Source organism: Musa acuminata, chromosome BXJ2-1 (genome assembly GCF_036884655.1).
Source record: "Musa acuminata AAA Group cultivar baxijiao chromosome BXJ2-1, Cavendish_Baxijiao_AAA, whole genome shotgun sequence".
Classification (NCBI taxonomy): Eukaryota; Viridiplantae; Streptophyta; class Magnoliopsida; order Zingiberales; family Musaceae; genus Musa; species Musa acuminata.
The window spans coordinates 16,627,634-16,651,541 of NC_088338.1; the positions used below are offsets into that span (position 1 = coordinate 16,627,634).

General features: G+C 39.9%; 1 protein-coding gene across 1 annotated transcript; it reads right to left on the reverse strand.

Annotated features, from left to right (window-relative positions):
• Positions 1-138: 138 nt before the first annotated feature.
• LOC135599015 (hevamine-A-like) lies at positions 139-1,148 on the reverse strand. Its single transcript, XM_065093643.1, has one exon. It carries the CDS (start codon positions 1,055-1,057, stop codon positions 293-295), a length of 765 nt encoding a protein of 254 aa, XP_064949715.1. The 5' UTR covers positions 1,058-1,148; the 3' UTR covers positions 139-292.
• Positions 1,149-23,908: the final 22,760 nt, after the last annotated feature.

Sequence of the window (23,908 nt, forward strand, 5' to 3'; positions counted from 1 at the left end):
TAAATAATTGGGAAAGTTGAGAGTTATATATTTGTCGAAAGAAAAAAAAAAAAGAGGATATTTTTAGTTATTTATTTATTTTATCTTTTTCAAATTTGGAAGGGGCAGCAAATATACTGTTTTCGAACATCGAAAATATGGATTCGTAAAACCACCCCCTTATTATATTATTGAAAAGACCACATACAAGCGAAACACCATACGTATCACGCACGGATACGATGGGGGACCCATGATGATCGGAGTTTTCGACCACCGAACATCTACGCCGTTCAGGTTTAGTTGGAAGACTTCACCGGCATATAGATAAGATGTTGGAGAACCGACGCGCTGGACACACGTGGGACTTGACTTGAGAACTGTAGCCGGAGTTTCTGTCGTGGTATCTATTCCACAGCATGATTCCTGCGTACTTGTCGGAATCCTTTAGGATCGGAAGAACTTGAGATATGAGCTCATGGGGTGGAATGTAGCCACCACTTGGAGCAGCCTCAGGAGCAGCAGGAAGCCCAAGGAACAGCTTTTGCGCAGGGATGGACATGACCCAATTGTTGAACGCATTTGCAAGATTGATAGCGTTCTGGGAGAAATGGCACGAAGGGTTGTTGAAGAACTGCACCCACACGAAGTCGAAGAGATCTGTTCTGAGTGCGTTGCCAAGCCAGTAATCCGGGAAAGGACACTGCGGAGCAGCACTCAAGTGAACTTTCTTCGTTCCGGCCTCCTGCTCGTTGTAGGCCTTGAGGAAAGCGGCAAGTTCATCGTAGTGTTCTGTGCTCCCTCCGGCGATGTTGAAGTCTATGCCATCCAGAACCGCATCCCCGAGGGGTCGAGAGTAGCGAGCAGCAGAACCACCCAAGAAACTGTGCCAGAGGTATGACGCCACGTCCTTGGCGTCTTCGGTGGAACTCAGGCCATAAGACCCGCCACCTCCGATGGAGAGCATCACCTTGACTCCACGCTCCTGGTAGGACTGGATTTCGCTGCTTAAGCGCGCGAAGCCGTTGTTCCGAGGGTCACAGTGGCCGGCGAGGTTGATCTCTGGAGTTTGGCCCATGCCAAACTTGAAAAGGGTGGCGATGTTCACGTATTCGTAGTTGCCTGTGGCACAAGCATCTGCTAAGCTTCCCTCGTCTGTGTTTTGTCTGATAGAAGATAAGATTTTCCCACTATATGAGGAAATCTTATCTATTCTGTTGAGGAAAATCATTTATTCTGTTGAGGAAAATCCTCCCTCTTAATCCTATAAATAGGAGAGGAACATGTTAATGTATTCAAGCTAAAGTTTATTTACTTCAATAAAGCTTCTTATATTATATTGTTCTTATCTTCTATTATTTCTATCATGGTATCAGAGCTATAGCTACCTCCTACCTCTTTTGCTGTAGCTTCCTCCTCTGTTGCACCTCTGCTACAGCTTCCTCCTCTGTTGCACCTCTGCTGCAGCTTCCTCCTATGTTGCAGCTTCCTCCTATGTTGCAGCTTCCTCCTCTGTTGCACCTCCTATGTTGTAGATTTCTCCTCTGCCATCATCGCAGTCGTCGCAATCGCAACCGTTGCAATCATAGCCGCTGCCATCGCAGCCGCAACCATCGTCGTCGAAATTGTAGCAACAATAATAGCAGCAGCAATATGCTCTTGCCCTACTCATGAAGCCTCTCGCTTGTAAACCATATTTTGCATCGATTCAAGATTGGTATCCTTGTCAGGAGCACCATCTTGCGGGGGCATGATAGAAGATAAGATTTTCCCGCATTTAAGCTAAAGCTTCTTCAATAGAGCTTCTTTATTTTTTCAATAAAGCTTCTTATCTTCTATTTTTTCTATATGGTATCAGAGCCACTTGCCTAGAGCAAGCTCTCTTCTCGCTGCCAATTCATCATTGGTGTTGCCACTCTGCGCCAACGTCCGTTCCCTTCCGCTACGGCATCTCTAGTGCTGCTCATCAGCACTGCCCCACCTTTCTTCGTCGTTGTAGCTATTTTCCTTCTTCTTCTGCTACACTTTCCTCTTCTACTACAGCTTCCTCCTCTGTTGCAGTTTCCTCCTTTGCTGTAGTAGCATCACTGCAACATTGCTGTAGATTTCTTCTCTACCGTCGCAGCCGTCGTAATCGCAACCACGACCAACGTCGTTGAGAAAAGCGAAGCTTCGCTCTTGCCTTCGGCAAGCGACCAACGTCGCTGAGAAAAGTGAAGCTTCACCCTTCGGCCAGCGACCAATGCCGTTGCATTCCTAAGAGGCTCCGTGGTCAATCCTCATCTTCCTCACCGCGGTAGTCTTCGTTGATCTGTCAACATTCGGCAGACTTAAGGAGAATGAAGGGAACGCCTGTGCCATCACAGCAACAGCAATCGCAGCAACAGCAGCAGCGATCTACACTTATCTTACTCACGAAGCCTTTTTCTTACCGATCCAAGATTGGTATCCTTGTCAGGAGCACCATCTTGCGGGGGCATGATAGAAGATGATCCAAGATTGGTATCCTTGTCAGGAGCACCATCTTGTGGGGGCATGATAGAAGATAAGATTTTCCCACTATATGAGGAAATCTTATCTATTCTGTTGAGGAAAATCATTTATTCTGTTGAGGAAAATCCTCCCTCTTAATCCTATAAATAGGAGAGGAACATGTTAATGTATTCAAGCTAAAGTTTATCTACTTCAATAAAGCTTCTTATATTATATTGTTTTTATCTTCTATTATTTCTATCATGGTATCAGAGCCACTTGCCTAGAGCAAGCTCTCTTCTCGCTGCCAATTCATCATTGGTGTTGCCACTCTGCGCCAACGTCCGTTCCCTTCCGCTACGGCATCTCTAGTGCTGCTCATCAGCACTGCCCCACCTTTCTTCGTCGTTGTAGCTATTTTCCTTCTTCTTCTGCTACACTTTCCTCTTCTACTACAGCTTCCTCCTCTGTTGCAGTTTCCTCCTTTGCTGTAGTAGCATCACTGCAACATTGCTGTAGATTTCTTCTCTACCGTCGCAGCCGTCGTAATCGCAACCACGACCAACGTCGTTGAGAAAAGCGAAGCTTCGCTCTTGCCTTCGGCAAGCGACCAACGTCGCTGAGAAAAGTGAAGCTTCACCCTTCGGCCAGCGACCAACGCCGTTGCATTCCTAAGAGGCTCCGTGGTCAATCCTCATCTTCCTCACCGCGGTAGTTTTCGTTGATCTGTCAACATTCGGCAGACTTAAGGAGAATGAAGGGAACGCCTGTGCCATCACAGCAACAGCAATCGCAGCAACAGCAGCAGCGATCTACACTTATCTTACTCACGAAGCCTCTTTCTTACCGATCCAAGATTGGTATCCTTGTCAGGAGCACCATCTTGCGGGGGCATGATAGAAGATGATCCAAGATTGGTATCCTTGTCAGGAGCACCATCTTGCGGGGGCATGATAGAAGATAAGATTTTCCCACTATATGAGGAAATCTTATCTATTCTGTTGAGGAAAATCATTTATTCTGTTGAGGAAAATCCTCCCTCTTAATCCTATAAATAGGAGAGGAACATGTTAATGTATTCAAGCTAAAGTTTATCTACTTCAATAAAGCTTCTTATATTATATTGTTTTTATCTTCTATTATTTCTATCATTGTCCCCAGTAGACGCCAATGCATGAGCTGCGCCGGGCCTGTAGTCTTCCTGTGAGCGCAAGCATCAGAAACGCAAATAACAGCAGCGAAGCTGGCGATCGGATCGCCATAGTGAATGAGGAGGCTATAGGTCTGTCTCTCTCTCTCTGTTAGGCACAATCAAAGGCAAGCTTGTGGTGGTCTGTCATCAACAAAGCCATGCGACATGGTTATATAGGAAAAAGTGGGTGATGAAGCTGACGACGTCTGTGGATGCGCGAATTAATGCTTTCCAGATACGGCATGTCACAGTGTCTCACCGTGTTATTTTGTATCTGTTTTGATTTGAATTCTTTCAAAAGTAATAAAAAAAGAGACGGATAGGCTAGAAGAGTTGAGAAGACTGGATTTGGATAAGGGATACGTGTTCGGCCAATAAGTGACACGACCTGGGTCATGACTCGCTAACTTCACGTACGGATCATAGTACCTCGTCGTTATTGAATCTGATGATAAAATTAATTGATGAATTAATTAATCTAATCCATATTATTAAGTTAAATATGTAGGATTAATTATGATAGTCTGAAAATATAAAGCAAGCCTACCGGAGTCAAGTTCGATGGGTGTTCAAGAGTCCGAAGTTTCGTCAGAGATGCTGCCGGAACCAACCGAGAAGAAATCGGAGACTTGTCGGAGTTTTCGGAAGTCTGCCGAAGAGATCGTCGGAGGTTCGTGGAGATCACCGAGAAGGTTCGGTTATTCGCTGAACTCGCCACAAGATTGGGACCCTACTAGGAGTCCGCTGGAAGAAATCCAAAGGTGTATCGGAAGTCCACCGAAAGATCGCCGGAAAGCTCGCCAGAAGAAGACTAGACATTTGCCAGTTAAAAACTTGCTTAGGACTATGTTTTCAGTTGCGTAGTTTGCATATAATTAGGGTTAGGATTAAGGGTTAATCTTATAATCTGGTTAGGGGCCAATTGGGCCCGAGTTCAGACTGGTTTGGGCCAAGTTTGGAACCCAACCAGTGAGCTGAAAAAGTCTAGGTGGTAGCACTGCCCAGAACCCGAGAGTTGAGCGGTGGCACCGCCGGACTAAGCGGTGGCACCGCCCAGCACCTGAAAGGTCTAGCGGTGGCACCGCTAGTACACTGTCAGTGTCAAACACTAACAAGCGGTGGCACCACCAACCTCGGGAACCCAAGAGAATTCGAAATTTGGAGCCCAAATTTGAATCCTCTTAGGGTCTATAAATACCCCTCAATTCTCAGCGGAGAATACAACTTTTGAGAAGCAATAGATTGAGAAAAAAAGTCTTAACAGTCTTTAGCAAGTCTTGTTTTCAATTGCTTGAGTGTTCACCTCCTTCTTTCTCGTTGAAAATTTGTAAGAGTGTGAACCACTATAAAAGGTTATAAGAGGGGTATTTATCCTTCCCCTTCAAAGTGATTTGCTAGTGGAGGTTGGGAGCCTCTTCGAAGAAGGCTTCGCAAGTGGATGTAGGTCATTTTGACCGAACCACTTTAAATTGGTGTGTTCCTTAAATGTGTGAGTTCTTACTTTCCTGAAATTGTTATTTACACTACTGCTAACTTTCGGTTTTCATCTACTCAAGTTACTATCAAAACGAAATCTTCTTATATTTACGAATTCGTTTTTAAACTTATAAGTTTTAATCCGCTGCACTAATTCACCCCCCCCCTCTTAGTGCCACTCCGATCCTAACAATTGGTATCAGAGCAAGGCTCACTCTCATATTTGGTTTAATACCCAAGAAAGATGGCTTACTCCGGCATGCATGAGGGTCATTTCATTACACGTCCACCTATGTTTAATGGGTCGGATTACATGTATTGGAAAACTCATATGAGGATCTTCCTTATTTCCATAGATTTCGAGCTTTGGTCTATTGTCGAAAATGGATTTCAAAAATTTTCTCTTCCGATGAGCGAATGGATGAATCGGAGAAGAAGATTTTTGCTTTAAACGCAAAGGCTATGAATGCCCTGTTTTGTGCATTAGACAAAAATGAATTCAATCGCATTTCAATTTGTGATTTGGCTTTTGATATTTGGATGTCTCTTGAGGTCACTCATGAAGGTACCAACCGAGTGAAAGAATCCAAAATCAATATTCTTATGCACTCTTACGAACTTTTCCGAATGAAACCAAGTGAGTCCATCGGAGATATGTACACCCGTTTCCCGGATGTCATCAATGGACTCAAAGCTCTTGGTAAAGATTTTTCTAACTTTGAACTTATAACTAAAATTTTAAGATCTCTTCCTAAAAGTTGGGATCTAAAAGTTATGGCCATTCAAGAGGCCAAGAACCTTAAAACATTTTCTCTTGAAGAACTTATTGGGTCTCTAATGACCTACGAAATGACGTGTCATGCTCATGAAGAGCTCGAGAACCCCCTTCCAAAGAACAGGAAGGATATGACACTCACATCACAAGAAGACCACTTAAAAGGAACATCAAGTGATGAGGACAGTGACAATGACATTGCACTTTTAACTCAAAAATTTTAAAAATTTATAAGAAAGAATAAATTTAAAAATAACACCAAAAGCATACTTGAATCTAAAAAGGACCAAATAATATGCTACGAATGCAAGAAGCCGGAGCACTTCAAAAATGAATGCCCTCAAGTCAAGAAGAAGCAACCAAAAAAGAAGAAAGCTCTAAAAGTGACTTAGGACGATTCAAGTGATTCCGAAAGTAAAGAAGCTAGCCACAAAGAAGAGGTAAATTTCACGCTAATGGCTTTAAGAGAAGAGGTATGTGATTTAATTAATGAAGATTTATCTTTCGATGAACTTTCTATCGCGTTTTTCATGAATTATTTGATGAGTGTAGAACTATTAGTAAGAAGTTTAATATCTTAAAGAAAGAACATGTCTTGCTACAAAATAAGCTTGATAGTCTTCAAACTCCTCCATGCTCTAAGTGTGAACATTTAGAAGCAATAAAAAATAAAAATTTTCTACTTAAAGAGACCTTAAATAAGTTTAAGGTCGGTAGCAAGGGATTGGACATGATCCTTGCAAACAAGGGTCACATTGCAAATAGAAGTGGAATTGATTTTGTGAGAGGATCTCACCAAAATCCTACCACTTTTATTAAAGGACCCACATTACATGTTTCACCTTATTTGAAATATAATTTTTGTTATAAATCTGGACATATTGCTTACAAATGTCCATTTAGGAAAATTAGTCCACATAAATTAATATAGGTTCCTAAAGGAACTATAAATAGTTCAATAAGGAATAACAAAATTGGTAGATCAATTTTTGAGGCACCCAAAATCAAATGGGTACCTAAAAACCATCCTCTTTTGTAAACAAACCCACAAGCTAGAGCAAGAGATGGTATCTTGATAGTGGATGCTCAAGACACATGACTAGAGATCCATCTCATTTCTCTATTCTCACTAGCAAAGAAGAAGGGTACGTCACCTTCAAAGACAACAACAAAGGCAAAATCATTGACAAGGTAACCATAGATAATAAATTAAGTTTTTCTATTGATGATGTATTACTAGTTGATAGATTAAAACATAATCTCTTAAGTATTAGTCAACTATGTGTTAAAGGTTATATCGTTAGATTTGAATCTAATGTGTGCATTATTGAAAAACTAAAAAATAACATGTCAATGATTACTTTGAAACAAAATAATGTCTACACCATCAACCTTGATGAACTAAGTAATCAAATGTGCTTCTCCGCTTTATATGATGATGCTTGGCTTTGGCATAGGAGATTAAGCCATGCAAGTATGAATCTAATATCTAAGATCTCATCTAGAGAATTAGTACGAGGTATTCCCAATATAAAGTTTGTTAAGGACAAAGTATGTGATGTGTGTCAACTAGGTAAACAAACAAAAACTAGTTTCAAACCAAAAAATCAAATTAGCACCACTAGACCATTACAATTGATCCATTTGGACTTATTTGGACCAATTGACACGACAAGTCTAGGAGGAAGCAAATATGCTTTTGTAATCGTAGATGACTATACTAGATACACTTGGACCTATTTCTTGGCTCACAAAAGTGATTGTTTCAAATGTTTCTCTAAATTTTGTAAACTCACTCAAAACGAAAAAGGCTTTATGATTTCATCAATTCGGAGTGATCACGGTGGCGAATTTCAAAACCATGACTTCCAAAGTTTTTGTGAAGTTAATGGATATAACCACAACTTCTCCACTCCAAGAAATCCTTAACAAAATAGAGCAGTTGAAAGAAAAAATAGAAACCTACAAGAAATGACAAGAACTATGTTGAATGAACATAGTCTACCTAAGTATTTTTGGGCCGAAGCCGTGAATATGACTTGCTACATCATGAATAGGGTTCTAATAAGACCGTCTCTATCAAAAACTCCCTATGAATTATGGAATAACAAAAAACCAAATGTTTCTTATTTTAAAGTTTTCGATTGCAAATGCTTTATTTTGAATGAAAATGATGCTTTAGGAAAATTTGATGCCAAATCCGATGAAGGCATCTTTCTTGGTTACTCTTCCGTTTCTAAGGCTTTTCGTATTTTTAACAAAAGAATATTAGTTATAGAAGAGTCTATTCATATAGTTTTCAATGAATTTTCAAGTTAAATAAAAATAATTTTGATGATGATATTGGTTTTAAAAATTTGAATTTAAATGAACCCCCTCCTCAAAATAGCAACTTGGATGCATCTTCTTCCTTACCTAAGGAATCCTTACCTAAGGAATGGAAGTATGTGGATGCTCATCCAAAGGAACTAATTCTTGGAGATATATCAAAAGGGGTTCAAATTCGTTCTTCCTTCAAGAATTTTTGTGCTAACGCCGCCTTCCTTTCTCAAATCGAACCTAAATGCATTGACGATGCCTTGAAAGATGATTCTTGGGTCATTGCAATGCAAGAGGAATTGAACCAATTTGAGAAGAATGAGGTTCGGAAGATTGTTCCTAGACCTAGTGACCATTTAGTCATTAGTACTAAATGGGTCTTTAGAAACAAACAAGATGAATGCGGTATCATGGTTAAAAACAAGGCTAGATTAGTGGTCAAAGGTTTCAACCAAGAAGAAGGTATCGACTACGAAGAAACCTTCGCTTCTGTTGCACGATTAGAAGCCATTAGGATGCTCCTTGCCTATGCTAGTACTAATAATTTTAAACTATTTCAAATGGATGTCAAAAGTACTTTCTTGAATGGTTTTATTTCCGAAGAAGTATATGTCGAACAACCTCCCGAATTTGAAAATTCTCTTCTTCATAATCATGTATTCAAATTGACTAAGGCTCTCTATAGCTTGAAACAAGCTCCTAGAGCTTGGTATGAAAGGCTTAGTTCCTTTCTTATTTTAAATAATTTTACCAAAGACAAGGTTGATACTACATTGTTTATCAAACACTTTAAAAATAATTTTCTTATTATGTAAATTTATATTGATGATATTATTTTTGGTTCTTCGGATGAATCACTATGTGAATCATTTGCCAAGTGTATGAGTCATGAATTTGAAATAAGTCTAATGGGTGAATTAACCTTCTTTTTACGATTACAAATTAAACAACTTAGTGATGGTATATTTCTTAATCAATCTAAGTATATATTAGAATTGTTAAAACGATTTAACATGGATGGTTCAAAAGCGATAAACACTCCTATGAGTACTTCGACGAAGTTAGATATGGATGAAAATGATGAGAATTTCGATCAAAAAACGTATAGGGGAATGATAGGTAGTCTACTTTATCTCACTGCAACTAGATCGGATATCATGTTTAGTGTAGAACTTTACGCTAGATTTCAATCTAATCCTAAATTATCTCATCTTAAGAGTGTTAAAAGAATATTTAGATATATTAAAGGAACTCCCAATTTAGGATTGTGGTATCCGAAATCTGATAAGTTCGATTTAATAGCTTATGTAGATGCCGATTTTGGCGAATGTAGGATAGATAGAAAAAGTATATCCGGAACATGCCAATTTTTAGGACATGCACTTGTTTCTTGGACTTCCAAGAAACAAAACTCAGTTGCACTATCTACGGTAGAAGCCGAATATATTGCTGCAAGTGCATGTTGTGCCCAAGTTGTTTGGATGAAGAATATATTAGCAAACTACGGAATTCACTTGAAAAACATTCCTATAAAATGTGATAATACAAGTATCATATGTCTTACCAAAAATCCAATTCAACACTCTAGAACTAAGCATATTGACGTTAGGCATCATTTCATACGCGTTCATGTCCTTAACAATAATGTCGTTCTAGAGTTTATTGACACAAAGCATCAATTAGCAGACATCTTTACAAAAGCATTAAATGAAGACCAATTTGAAATCATTAGAAGGGAACTAGGCATGTTAAATTGTCCCCGAGAATAAGCTTGTTTGAATGTATTTTCCGAAAAGTTTTTTCATCCTCTTTCCGTTCTTTAGTAGATTTGATTTCTTCCTTCTCTTTCAATTCCAAATGACATATTAAAGTGCAACCCAAGATCCTATCCTATCTTGAGTCAAACACCTCTGAAAAACAAAAAGGGGGAGGAAAGAAATTTTTTCTTTCTCTTCCTTGGCATGCCAACGGTGGCACCGCTAGAACCGGTGGTGGCACTGCTAGAACCGACGGTGGCACCGCCCGAGATCTCCCTTATAAGTAAAGGGGTCAGGGCCAGCGGTGGATCCGCCCCCTATTAGGATCAAGAGCACTAAGAGGGGGGGGGGGGGTGAATTAGTGCAGTGGAAAACTTTCGACATTTAAAATGACGTTCGTACGATAAAAATGATTTCGATAAGAAAGCCGATTCAAAAATCACTTTAACTTGTGATCAAGCGAGATGCAGTTAAAGTAAAGATATAGAGGCAGTTTGCAGTTAAGATAGAGAACAAAATGTAATTGTACATTGAAATACGACATTCGTACGATAAAAGTAATTTCGGTATGAAAGCCGATTCGAAAGTTGCTTTAACTTATATTAGGCGAAGTGCAATTAAAGTAATAAGGAAGTAAAGCACATATGGAGGTTTGTAGTAAGGTAAGCAGCAAGAAGAAATGCAAACCAGAGAGCACCGTAATTTTAGAGTGGTTCGGTCAATCTTGACCTACATCCACTTTTGGCTTCCTCCTCCGATGAGGTCACCGACGTCCACTAGAGGCCTTCCTTCAATAGGCGAAGGCCAATCACCCATTTACAGTTTCACTCCTTTTGACGGGCTTAGGAGACAACCCTTCCAAATTTTTCTCTCCTCTCTTGAAAGATCAAAACTTGGAAGAAAAGAGGGAGGAGAACTTCTAGCCTTTACAATACTTTTGAGCTCTAAAAATCACAGAGTAAGATTGGATTTTCGATGCTCTTTCATGCAGGAAAGGGTGGGGTATATATAGGCCCCAAACTGGTTTGAATTTGGAGCTCAAAATTATCATTTCCCAGATTTTCGGGGTCCTGACGGTACTACCTCCTGACTGGGGCGGTACAACCACCTGGCACCTCGGAGACTGAGCCTCTGGGCGGTGCCACCACTTGACAGGGGTGGTTGCACTGCCCAGTCTCGCTCGGAGACTGAGCCCAGGCGGTGCCACCACCTGACTAGGGCGGTTGCATTGCTTGGCAGAGCTCGGAGACCAAGCTCAGGCGGTTCCACCGCCTATCAGGGGCGGTTGCACCGCCCAATCTCGCTCGGAGACTGAGCCCTGGGCGGTGCCACCACCAGCCCAAGCGGTGCCACCGCTAGCCAAGAAATTTGGGTCCGAATGGGCTAATCTATTCGGCCCAATTTGGGTCTGTTAAGGGCCCAATTGTCCCAAGATTAAGTTAATGAGATCACCTCCCATTTCTAACTTAATCATCGTGCTAACTATGATTTTTCTTAAGACATTTACTGTAACTTGCTTCGGTGCGTCAATCGCTTCTTCCGGCGAGCTTCCGGTGAACTTCCGTCGATCATCCGATGAACCCTCGATGATGCTCCTACGGACTTCCGACAAACTCCTAGACTTGCGACGATCCACTTGGTGAGTTTCGACGAGCTTCTTTTAGCAAGCTCCTGGACTTCTCGGATTTGTTCCCGCAGAACCTCTGACGACCGTCCGGACTTCCGTCGAACTCTCGAACCTCCAACGTGATCATGGTCTTGATTCCGACGCAACTCCTACTGCATGTCTTACTTCCATCGTAGTTAATCCTGTACACTTATCTCAACATATGAATTAGATAACAAATGACAATTGACTTTGTTGAATATCGGATTTTGATGATAAAATCAATTGATGGGTTAATTGATCTAATACATATTATTGAGTTAAGTGTGCAGGATTAACTATGATAACTAGAAAACACAAAGCAAGAATACCGGAGTCAAGTTTAATGGACGTTTAAGAGTCCGAAGAATCGTCGGAGATGCTGCCGGAACCAACCGAGAAGAAATTGGGAACCTGTCGGAATTTTCGAAAGTTCGCCGAAGAGATCGTCGGAGGTTCATGGAGATCACCGAGAAGGCTCGGCTACTCGTTAAAGTCATCACAAGATCGGGAGCTTGCTGGGAGTCCGTCGGAAGAAGTTCGTCGGAAAGCTTACCGGAACAAGACTCGACGTTCGCGGTTGAAAACTTGCTTAAGATGTTTTTAGTTATGTAGTTCACTTGTAATTAGGATTAGGATTGAGAGATAATCCTATATCCTGGTTAGGGGTCAACTGGGCCAAAATTAGATTTGGTTTGGGCTAAATTTGAAGCCCAACCAGTGAACCGAAGGGTCTGGCGGTGGCACCGCCCAGCACTATCAGTGTCAGACACTGACAAGCGGTGGCACCGCTAGCATCGGGAACCAAAGAGAATTCAAATTTTGGAGCCCAAATTTGAATCCTCTTGAGGCCTATAAATACCCCTCAAATCTCAGCTGAGATCACAACTTTTTGAGAAGCAATTGTTTGAGAGAAAGGCCTTAGAAAAGTCTTAGCTAGTCTTGTTTTCAATTTGCCAGTGTTCACCTCCTTCTTTCTTGCTGAAAATCTGTAAGAGAGTGAACCGCTTGTAAAAAGTTGTAAGAGGGGTATTTACCCTTCCCTTTCAAAAGATTTGCTAGTGGAAGGTGAGAGCCTCATCGAAGAGGGGCCTCGCAAGTGGATGTAGGTCATTTGACCGAACCACTTTAAAATCGGTGCAATCTCTGGTTTGCATTTCATTACTGCAAACCTTCTTACTTGCTTTATTTCCTCATTACATTTGCTGCACAACTTTGCGAATACGCTTTCAAGTTAAGCACTTTCGATTCTGATTTTTATCGTACGAAAGATTTATCAAAACCGACATTTTAATCCGCTGCACTAATTCACCCCCCCCCTCTTAGTGCCGCTTCGATCCTAACAATTGGTATCAGAGCTAGGTTCACTCTCATATTTGGTTTGATACCCAAGAGAGATGGCTTACTCCGGCATACATAAGGGTCATTCTATCACACGTCCACCCTTGTTTAATGGGTCGGATTTTACTTATTGGAAGACTCGTATGAGGATCTTCCTCATTTCCATGGATTTCGAGCTTTGGACTATTGTTGAAAACGGATTTCAAAAATCTTCTCTTCCGATGAGCGAATGGAATGAATCGGAGAAGAAGGTTTTTGCTTTAAACGCAAAGGCTATGAATGTCTTGTTTTGTGCACTAGACAAAAATGAATTTAATCGTGTTTCAATTTGTGATTCGACTTTTGATATTTGGAGAACTCTTGAGGTCACTCATGAAGGCACTAGTCGAGTGAAAGAGTCCAAAATCAACATCCTTGTGCACTCTTACGAACTTTTCCGAATGAAACCAAGTGAGTCCATCGGAGACATGTACACCCGGTTTACGGATGTCATCAATGGACTCAAAGCTCTTGGTAAAGATTTTACTAACTTTGAACTAGTAACTAAAATCTTAAGATCCCTCCCTAAAAGTTGGGATCCAAAAGTTATGACAATTCAAGAGGCTAAAGACCTTAAAACATTCCCTCTTGAAGAACTTATTGGGTCTCTAATGACCTACGAAATGACATGTCAAGCTCATGACGAGCTCGAGAACCCCCTTCCAAAGAACAGGAAGGATATAACACTCACATCACAAGAAGACCACTTGAAAGGAACATCAAGTGATGAGGACAGTGACAATGACATTGCACTTTTAACTCAAAAATTTAAAAAATATTTAAGAAAGAAAAAATTTAAAAATAATATAAAAAATAAATTTGAACACAAGAAGGACCAAGTGATTTGCTATGAGTGCAAAAAATCGGGACACTACAAGAACGATTGTCCTCAAGCCAAAAAGAGAACATCAAAGAAGAAGGCGCTCAAGGCAACGTGGGATGATTCAAGCGCGTCCGAAGAAGAGGAGTCCAACACCGAGCAAGTTGCTCATTACGCCCTAATGGCCATCGGAGAAGAGGTAACAGATTTAATTGATGCAGATTTACCTTATCATGAATTATTAAATGCTTTCCATGAGTTATTTGATGAATGTAAGACACTTAGTAGAAAATACAAATTGCTAAAAAAGGAGCATGATAGTCTCACTTGTGATATCGATAAATTAAAAACTGAATATCATGATAGTTTAGCTCCATGTATAAAATGCCATGATCTAGAATCTCTCCAAAAGGAGAACTTGCTACTTAAGGACACCTTGAAGAAATTCGAGGTTGGTAGCAAATCTTTGAACATGATCCTTACAAATAAGGGTCACGTTCCTAAAAGAAGTGGAATCGGATTTGTGAGAAGTCCTCACCAAAATCCAACCACCTTCATTAAAGGCCCCGTCTTACATGTTCGGTACCAAAGCAATTGTAACTTTTGTTGCAAATATGGACATAAAACTTATAAATGTCCATTCAAGAAAATTAGTCCAAATAAACTAATTTGGGTTCCTAAAGGAACCATGATCAATTTGTTAGGATCAAGAGCACTAAGAGGGGGGGGGGGGGGGGGGGTGAATTAGTGCAGCGGAAAATTTTCAGCGATTAAAACGAAAGCTGCGTTCGTTCGATAAAAATGATTTCGATGTGAAAGCCGATTCTAAGATTACTTTAACTTGAGATTAAGCGAGATGACATTAAAGTAGATCTACGAAGGCAGTTTGCAGTTTATGATGGAAAGCAGAATACAAGCGCAAACTGAAATGCGACGTTCGTACGATAAAAGCCGATTTACGTCTAAACACAGATTTAGAAAGTTATGAACTTAGAAACTTATTCGTAAGATCGCAGAAGGCAGTAAACAGTTATGACTGAAATCAAAACGTAAACGTAAAATGAAATATGATGATCGTACGAAAAAAGCCGATTTACGTCTAAACGCAGATTCAGAAAATTCTGAATTTAGAAACTCGTTCGTAAAATCGCAGAAGGTAGTAACCTATTGAGAAGTTTGCAGTGAAGGTAAAATGCTCAAAAGAAATGCAAACCGAGATTTAGAGTGGTTCGGTCAATCTTGACCTACTCCACTTTTGGCTTCCTCCACCGACGAGGTCACCGACGTCAACTAGAGGCCTTCCTTCAATAGGCGAAGGCCAACCACCCTTTTACAAATTCACTCCTTTTGACGGGCTTAGGAGACAACCCTTACAGAAGTTTTCTCTCCTCTCTTTACAACTCAAACTTTGAAGAACAAAAGGAGGAGAACTTTTGGTCTTTACAACAGTTTTGAGCTCTAAGAATCACAGAAAGATATCAAGATTTCGAGTGTAAGTTACTCCTTTCAGTGCTGAATGGGTGGGGTATTTATAGGCCCCAACCCAGTTCAAATTTGGAGCTCAAAACTATCAATTCCCGGAATTCCGGGATCAGACGGTTGCACCTCCTAACTGGGGCGGTTGCACCGCCTGGCAGAGCTCGAAGACTGAGCCTCTGGGCGGTGCCACCTCTGTTAGGGGCGGTTGCACCTCTCTGCCAGAGCTCGAAGACCGAGCTCAGGCGGTGCTACCTCCTGTCAAGAGAGGTTACACCGCCCAGTCTCGCTTGGAGACTGAGCCCAGGCGGTTGCACCTCCTGGCTTGGGCGGTTGCACAGCCTAGTCTCCCTGGGAGACTTAGCCCAGGCGGTGCTACCTCCTGGCTTGGGCGGTTGCACCTCCCACAGCAACCAGGGTCCGAATGGGTTGATCCATTCGGCCCAATTTGGGTTTTTCAGGGGCCCAATTGCCCCAAGATTAAGCTAATGGGATCACCTCCCATTTTCAACTTAATCATTAGTTCTAACTACGATAAATCCTAAGACAATTTCTGCAGCTTGCTCCAGTGCGTTAATCGCTTCTTCCGGCGAGTTTCCAGCGAACTTCCGTCGATCATCCGATGAACCCTCGGTGATGCTCCTGCGGACTTCCGGCAAACTCGTGGACTTGCGACGATCCACTTGGCAAGTTCCGACGAGCTTCTTTGGCAAGCTTCTGGACTTCTCGGATTTGTTCCCGTAGAACCTCCGACGACTGTCCGAACTTCCGTCGAGCTCTCGAACTCCCAACGTGATCATTGTCATGACTCCGACGCAACTCCTACTGCATGTCTTTCTTCCATCGTAGTTAATCCTGCACACTCAAAACAAAAACTTCGATCGAGACAATTAATCCTAAGCAATTAACTAAGTTGTCCGGCATGTCATTGGTCCCTCGACGCTTCGTCCGATTCTTCGGCGCATCGTCCTTTCCTGCAGCCTATTGCCCAATCAGCCAGTTGACTCCGCAACTCCGATATCCTTGGCATAATACCCGCTCTTCTTGGCCCGATGCCCGAGTCCACGGCCCGAAGCCTTCTGTCGATACGTCGACCGATCCACCGGCCCGACGTCTAATCTTCTGACATGTTCCTCCGGCACAACATGATTTTTCTGCTTTAATTGTCTCATCCTGATCGAAGCATCCTGCGTCACTCAAAACGCAGATTAAATCATAAACATATATCAAGTAGTTTCATCATCAAAATATGAGATTCAATAATCTCCCCATTTTTTATGATGACAACTACTTAATGACGGAGTTAACCTTAACTCCCGGAGTTTAAACAAACTCCCCCTATCAATATGCCATATTGATAGAATCTTGAATTCAAACTGAATTCAAGTCATTGCAATATTCATCATGAATACTTGCAACATAAACTTATGCATAACATGTCATGTCATCAACATATTTCTCCCCCTTTGTCATCAACAAAAAGGAGAAGTACCACAATCAAGCGTTTGTGATATTGGTTCAACTCATTGCATGAAAAACATAATATCAAGTTTTATCATCATGCAATTTTGAAGCCAGAAAATTTAGCAAATGTTACATTATGCTTAGAACATTCAAGCTATCAAGTTTTAGATATGCAAGTTTTACAGCATACAAGATAGCACTTTTATAACATGCAAGCTAGCAATGTTGCAACATTTTAGAACTTGCAAGCTAGCAATTTAGAGATGTTCAAGAAGGCAACTCTTGCTTCTTGAAATATGCAAGTTGCAAGATAGCAAATTTTTACGATATGCGAGTTTTGCTTCTTGAGATAGGCAAGATAGCACTTTTGTAATTTTTGTTTGGCAAGCTTGTGATGTTCAAGATAACAAGCTCTTTCTTCTCTTTTGAGAAATGTCATTTTTGCTTTCTTTGCAAAGTGCAAGTTAGCAAAATGCCAAACTAGCAAGAAATAATGTTTTACATGAGGCAAGCAAACAATTTGGCAAGTGTTACATTTGCATCTTCTCTTTAGATGTGCAAGAAAATAAACAAGTTTTTGCATTTTCTTGACATTTCAAGCTAGCAATTATCGGTGATGTTCAAGATAGCAATTTCTTCTCTTTTGTAATTTTTGCCTTTTTCTTGAATTGTGCTAGCAATCTATCTCCCCCTTTGTCATTGTCAAAAAGAAGGGAAAAACCCTTTACATCAATTTCTAAATCATGACAAAGGTAAGTAATCATTTTTATTTGTGCATCATTATAGTTTCAATGCACAAATTCATTAACATTACATTTCATTTTTTTTTTTATGCATGATACCGAAAAATCAATCATCATCATGAGCATATCAAACATGATATTCAAGCATTCATGATATATCATTTTGGCAACATGATCATAGATATTCAAACGATGGTATCTAAATGTCAGAATTCATTACATCCTATTATGCATGATCATTAACTCCTCATTTGTATTTCATGCATTATTTCATTTCATCTCATAAGGAATATCAAGAAGAGTTATTAGATGATGAGATAAATATTTTATGAATACACGGAATATCATAAGTGTTTCATGTATTCATATTATCACATGAAGCATATTATCATTTTTAAGATTCATAACATGAATAACGTTATTACGATTTCATCAAAGTCAATTTCGAGATTCACACAATATCATGAAATCATTAATCTCGATAAGATGGGAAAAGCATTTTCTTTTTAAGTGATTCTTTTAACACATCATAAAAAACTCATTCATAATTCAAGTGATTTACAAGATATCATAAATGAATTTATCACTTGTATTTCATCAAAATCGAGAACTCTAGAGATAGAAAATGATTGAAGCATGATTCATATTTAAAGTGTATCTTATGTCGTAAATACGAATCAAGCATTTGTCAAATCTGAAATCATCCTTAAAATTACATTCAATAAATTCATATATGACAAGCATAGATTTATTGAAAAATCAATAAGATAGAGGATTACATTTCAAGTGTTCATCAATTGTAGCATTTCATCACATGGTAAGATATCAATGCGTAAAATTACGATACAAGTTCTTGATATCTTAACGCATGATGCAAACATGGCATAATGCAAATTTGGCAATCATAGCATCAATTCATATAAGCATTGCAAATATGGCAATCATATCAATTCATATATCTCTTGATGATGCAAGCATGGGATAATCATAGCATAGTGTTTATAGCATCAAATCAATTCATATATTTCTCCCCTTTTTTAAGTGTTTCATCTTAAGTGATCGATTTCATGTTAGCATGCCTTTTCATTTATGTCAAATGAAAACATGCATCAACGTTTAAGATCGTAAAATGAATTTCATCATAAAACCATCAATCACAAAAATCATCATGTATAACTTTAAAATCTCATGCATAAAATCGTCAAATCATAGTATCAAAACTTTAATATTTTCATTGCAACATTAAGCAAGGTTTCATTGAACATAATTTTGAATGATTCTTATAAATGCCTAAAACTTCTTTAGTTTCAATTTATATGATTGACTTTATAATAGCATGCTCAAATCTTTATTCTTATGTCAAAACCATACATCATATTTAACAAACAAAGACAATGAAAAATATCAAGCCTTCCAGACAAAAGCCATGTATCGTCATTGAAAATCAATATGAAAATCATCAAAATATACATTCTTGCTTCTCAAGCACATAAATAAGATTAATCTCACTAGGTGTACAATTATTAGATTTCTATCTTGCATTAACATAAGACATGCAATTTTCATTATCATTTTCAAAATTACAAGCATGATCATATTTTTGCATTTTTATTATTAAATTATTAAAAATGTAATTTTCAAGAAAATTTAAAGAAAAATGCATCATGAAAAGCATCATGTAATTTCGAAGTAAATTAAAGGCATTTTGATTACCTCAGCGTCGAAAGGCGTAAAGGCGTAGTTTGCCACCTCGCCTTTGTTGATTTTCTCCTCGTCTTCAGAGGAGCTCGATTCATCCCAATTTTTGTTCTTCTTCTTGCGTTCAAAGCAAGTAGTTCCGTTCTTCTTACTTTTTAATTTTTGTTTCATTTGTAGTTTAAGTTCACCATCACTTGAGCTTATGCTCGAGTGGTCTTCAAATGTTCTATGTCCCAAATCCTTCCTGTTTTTTGGAAGGTGGTTCTCAAGTTCTTCATGTGCATTGCACGTCATTTCATATGTGATCAAGGAACCAATTAGTTCTTCAAGTGGAAATTGGTTTAAGTTTTTAGATTCTTGAATAGCAGTTACTTTTGAATCCCAAGGTTTAGAAAGTGAGCACAAAATCTTGTTTACGAGTTCAAAATCCGAAAAACATTTTCCAAGAGCTCTTAAACTATTAACGACATCCGTGAAACGGGTGTACATGTCGCCTATAGTCTCGCTTGGTTGCATTCGAAAAAGCTCAAAATCATGCAATAAAATGTTAACTTTCGAGTCTTTGACTCTACTAGTTCCCTCGTGCATGATTTCAAGTGTTCGCCAAATGTCAAAAGTCGTTTCGCACGTAGAAATCCGATTGAACTCATTTTTATCTAAAGCGCAAAATAAGGCATTCATAGCCTTCGCGATTAAAGAAAAATACTTCTTCTCTAAATCTGACCATTCGTTCATCGGTTTAGAGGGAAGTTGAAAATCGTTTTCAACGATATTCCATAAATCCAAATTCATAGAAGTCAAGAAAACTCTCATTCGAGTTTTCTAATAAGTGTAGTCCAATCCGTTAAACAATGGTGGACGAAAAACCAAAAAACCCTCTTGAAAGCCATGAAGAGTCATTTCTCTCGGGTGTAAATACGAAATGATAAATACCGGGCTCTGATACCAATTGTTAGGATCAAAAGCACTAAGAGGGGGGGGGGGGGTTGAATTAGTGCAACGAAAATTTTTCAGCGATTAAAACGAAAGCTGCGTTCGTTCGATAAAAACGATTTCGATGTGAAAGCCGATTCTAAGATTACTTTAACTTGAGATTAAGCGAGATGATGTTAAAGTAGATCTACGAAGGCAGTTTGCAGTTTATGATGGAAAGCAGAATACAAGCGCAAACTGAAATGCGACGTTCGTACGATAAAAGCCGATTTATGTCTAAACACAGATTTAGAAAGTTCTTAACTTAGAAACTTATTCGTAAGATCGCAGAAGGCAGTAAATAGTTATGATTGAAATCAAAACGTAAGTGTAAACTGAAATATGATGATCGTACGAAAAAAGCCGATTTACGTCTAAACGCAGATTCGAAAAATTCTGAACTTAGAAACTCGTTCGTAAAATCGCAGAAGGCAGTAAGCTATTGAGAAGTTTGCAGTGAAGGTAAAATGTTCAAAGGAAATGCAAACCGAGATTTAGAGTGGTTCGGTCAATCTTGACCTACTCCACTTTTGGCTTCCTCCACCAACGAGGTCACCGACGTCAACTAAAGGCCTTCCTTCAATAGGCGAAGGCCAACCACCCTTTTACAGATTCACTCCTTTTGACGGGCTTAGGAGACAACCCTTACAGAAGTTTTCTCTCCTCTCTTTACAACTCAAACTTTGAAGAACAGAAGGAAGAGAACTTTTGGTCTTTACAACAGTTTTGAGCTCTAAGAATCACAGAAAGATATCAAGATTTTGAGTGCAAGTTACTCCTTTCAGTGCTGAATGGGTGGGGTATTTATAGGCCCCAACCCAGTTCAAATTTGGAGCTCAAAACTGTCAATTCCCGAAATTCCGGGATCAGGCGGTTGCACCTCCTGACTAGGGCGGTTGCACCGCCTGGCAGAGCTCAAAGACTGAGCCTCTGGGCGGTGCCACCTCTGTCAGGGGCGGTTGCACCTCTCTGCCAGAGCTCGAAGACCGAGCTCAGGCGATTGCACCTCCTGACTGGGGCGATTGCACCGCCTGCCAGAGCTCGAAGACCGAGCTCAGGCGGTGCTACCTCCTGTCAGGAGAGGTTGCACCGCCCAGTCTCGCTTGGAGACTAAGCCCAAGCAGTTGCACCTCCTGGCTGGGGCGGTTGCACCGCCCAGTCTCCCTGGGAGACTTAGCCCAGGCGGTGCTACCTCCTGGCTTGGGCGATTGCACCTCCCACAGCAACCAGGGTCCGAATGGGTTGATCCATTCGGCCCAATTTGGGTTTTTCAGGGGCCCAATTGCCCCAAGATTAAGCTAATGGGATCACCTCCCATTTTCAACTTAATCATTAGTGCTAACTACGATAAATCCTAAGACAATTTCTGCAGCTTGCTCCGGTGCGTCAATCGCTTCTTCCGGCGAGTTTCCGGCGAACTTCCGTCGATCATCCGATGAACCCTCGATGATGCTCCTGCGGACTTCCGGCAAACTCCTGGACTTGCGACGATCCACTTGGCAATTTCCGACGAGCTTCTTTGGCAAGCTTCTTGACTTCTCGGATTTGTTCCCGTAGAACCTCCGACGATTGTCCGAACTTCCGTCGAGCTCTCGAACTCCCAACGTGATCATTGTCATGACTCCGGCGCAACTCCTGCTGCATGTCTTTCTTCCATCGTAGTTAATCCTGCACACTCAAAACAAAAACTTCGATCGAGACAATTAATCCTAAGCAATTAACCAAGTTGTCCAGCATGTCATTGGTCCCTCGACGCTTCGTCCGATTCTTCGACGCATCGTCCTTTCCTGCAGCCTATTGCCCAATCGGCCAGTTGACTCTGCAACTCCGATATCCTTGGCAGAATACCCGCTCTTCTTGGCCCGATGCCCGAGTCCACGACCCGAAGCCTTCTGTCGATACGTCGACCGATCCACCGGCCCAACGTCCAATCTTCTGACATGTTCCTCCGGCACAACATGATTTTCCTGCTTTAATTATCTCATCCTGATCGAAGCATCTTGCGTCACTCAAAACGCCGATTAAATCATAAGCATATATCAAGTAGTTTCATCATCAAAATATGAGATTCAACACAATTCTATGCAATATGATGAACAAGTTAAATCAGTTTTTAAGGCACCCAAAAGAAAATGGGTACCTAAAAATAATCCCTTCTTGTAGAAACATACACCATCACAAGCTAGGAACAAGAGATGGTATCTAGATAGTGGATGCTCAAGACATATGACTGGAGATCCATCTCATTTCTCTATGCTCACTAGCAAAGAAGAAGGGTACGTCATCTTCGGAGACAACAACCAAGGCAAAATCATTGGCAAGGGAACCATAGGTAACAAATTAAAATTTTCTATTGATGATGTCTTACTAGTTGATGGATTAAAACATAATCTCTTGAGTGTTAGTCAATTATGCGATAAAGGTTACATCATTAGATTTGAATCAAATATGTGTATTATTGAAAAACCACACCATAACATAACTATGATTACATTAAAACAAAATAATGTCTACACCATCAACCTTGATGAACTAAGTAATGAAATGTGCTTCTCCGCTTTAAATGATGATGCTTGGCTTTGGCATAGGAGACTAGGCCATGCAAGCATGAAACTAATATCTAAGATCTCATCTAGAGAATTAGTGCGAGGAATTTCAAATATAAAGTTTATTAAGGACAAAGTATGCGATGCATGTCAACTAGGTAAACAAATAAAAACTAGTTTTAAACCAAAAACTCAAATTAGCACCACTAGACCATTACAATTGATTCATTTGGACTTATTTGGACCAATTGACACGACAAGTCTAGGAGGAAGCAAATATGCGTTTGTAATTGTGGATGACTATACTAGATACACTTGGACCTATTTCTTAGCTCACAAAAGTGATTGTTTCAAGTGTTTCTCTAAATTTTGTAAACTCACTCAAAACAAAAAAGGTTTCATGATTTCATCAATTCAGAGTGATCACGGTGGCGAATTTCAAAACCGTGACTTTTAAAATTTTTGTGAAGTTAATGGATACAATCACAACTTCTCCACTCCGAGGAATCCCCAACAAAATGGAGTAGTTGAAATAAAAAATAGAAACCTACAAGAAATGGCAAGAACTATGTTAAATGAACATAGTTTACCTAAGTATTTTTGGGCCGAAGTCGTAAATACGGCTTGCTACATCATGAATAGAGTCCTAATAAGACCATCCCTATCAAAAACTCCCTATGAATTATGGAATAACAAAAAATCAAATATTTCCTATTTTAAAGTTTTCGGTTGTAAATGCTTTATTTTGAATGAAAGGGATGCCTTAGGAAAATTTGATGCTAAATCCGATGAAGGCATCTTTCTTGGTTACTCTTCCGTTTCTAAGGTTTTTTGGGTTTTTAACAAAAGAACCTTAGTAATAGAAGAGTCTATTCATGTAGTTTTTAATGAAATTTCTAATTTAAAGAAAAATGATTTTGATGATGATCTTGGTTTTGATAATTTGAATTTAAGTGAACCCCCTCCTCAAAATAGCAACTTGGATGCACCTTCTTCCGAAATTTCCTTACCCAAGGAATGAAAGTATATAGATGCTCATCCAAAGGAGCTAATTATAGGAGATACATAAAAAGGGGTTCAAACTCGTTCCTCTTTCAAGAATTTTTGTGCTAACGCTGCCTTCCTTTCTCAAATCGAACCTAAATGCATTGACGAGGCCATAAAAGATGATTTTTGGGTTATTGCAATGCAAGA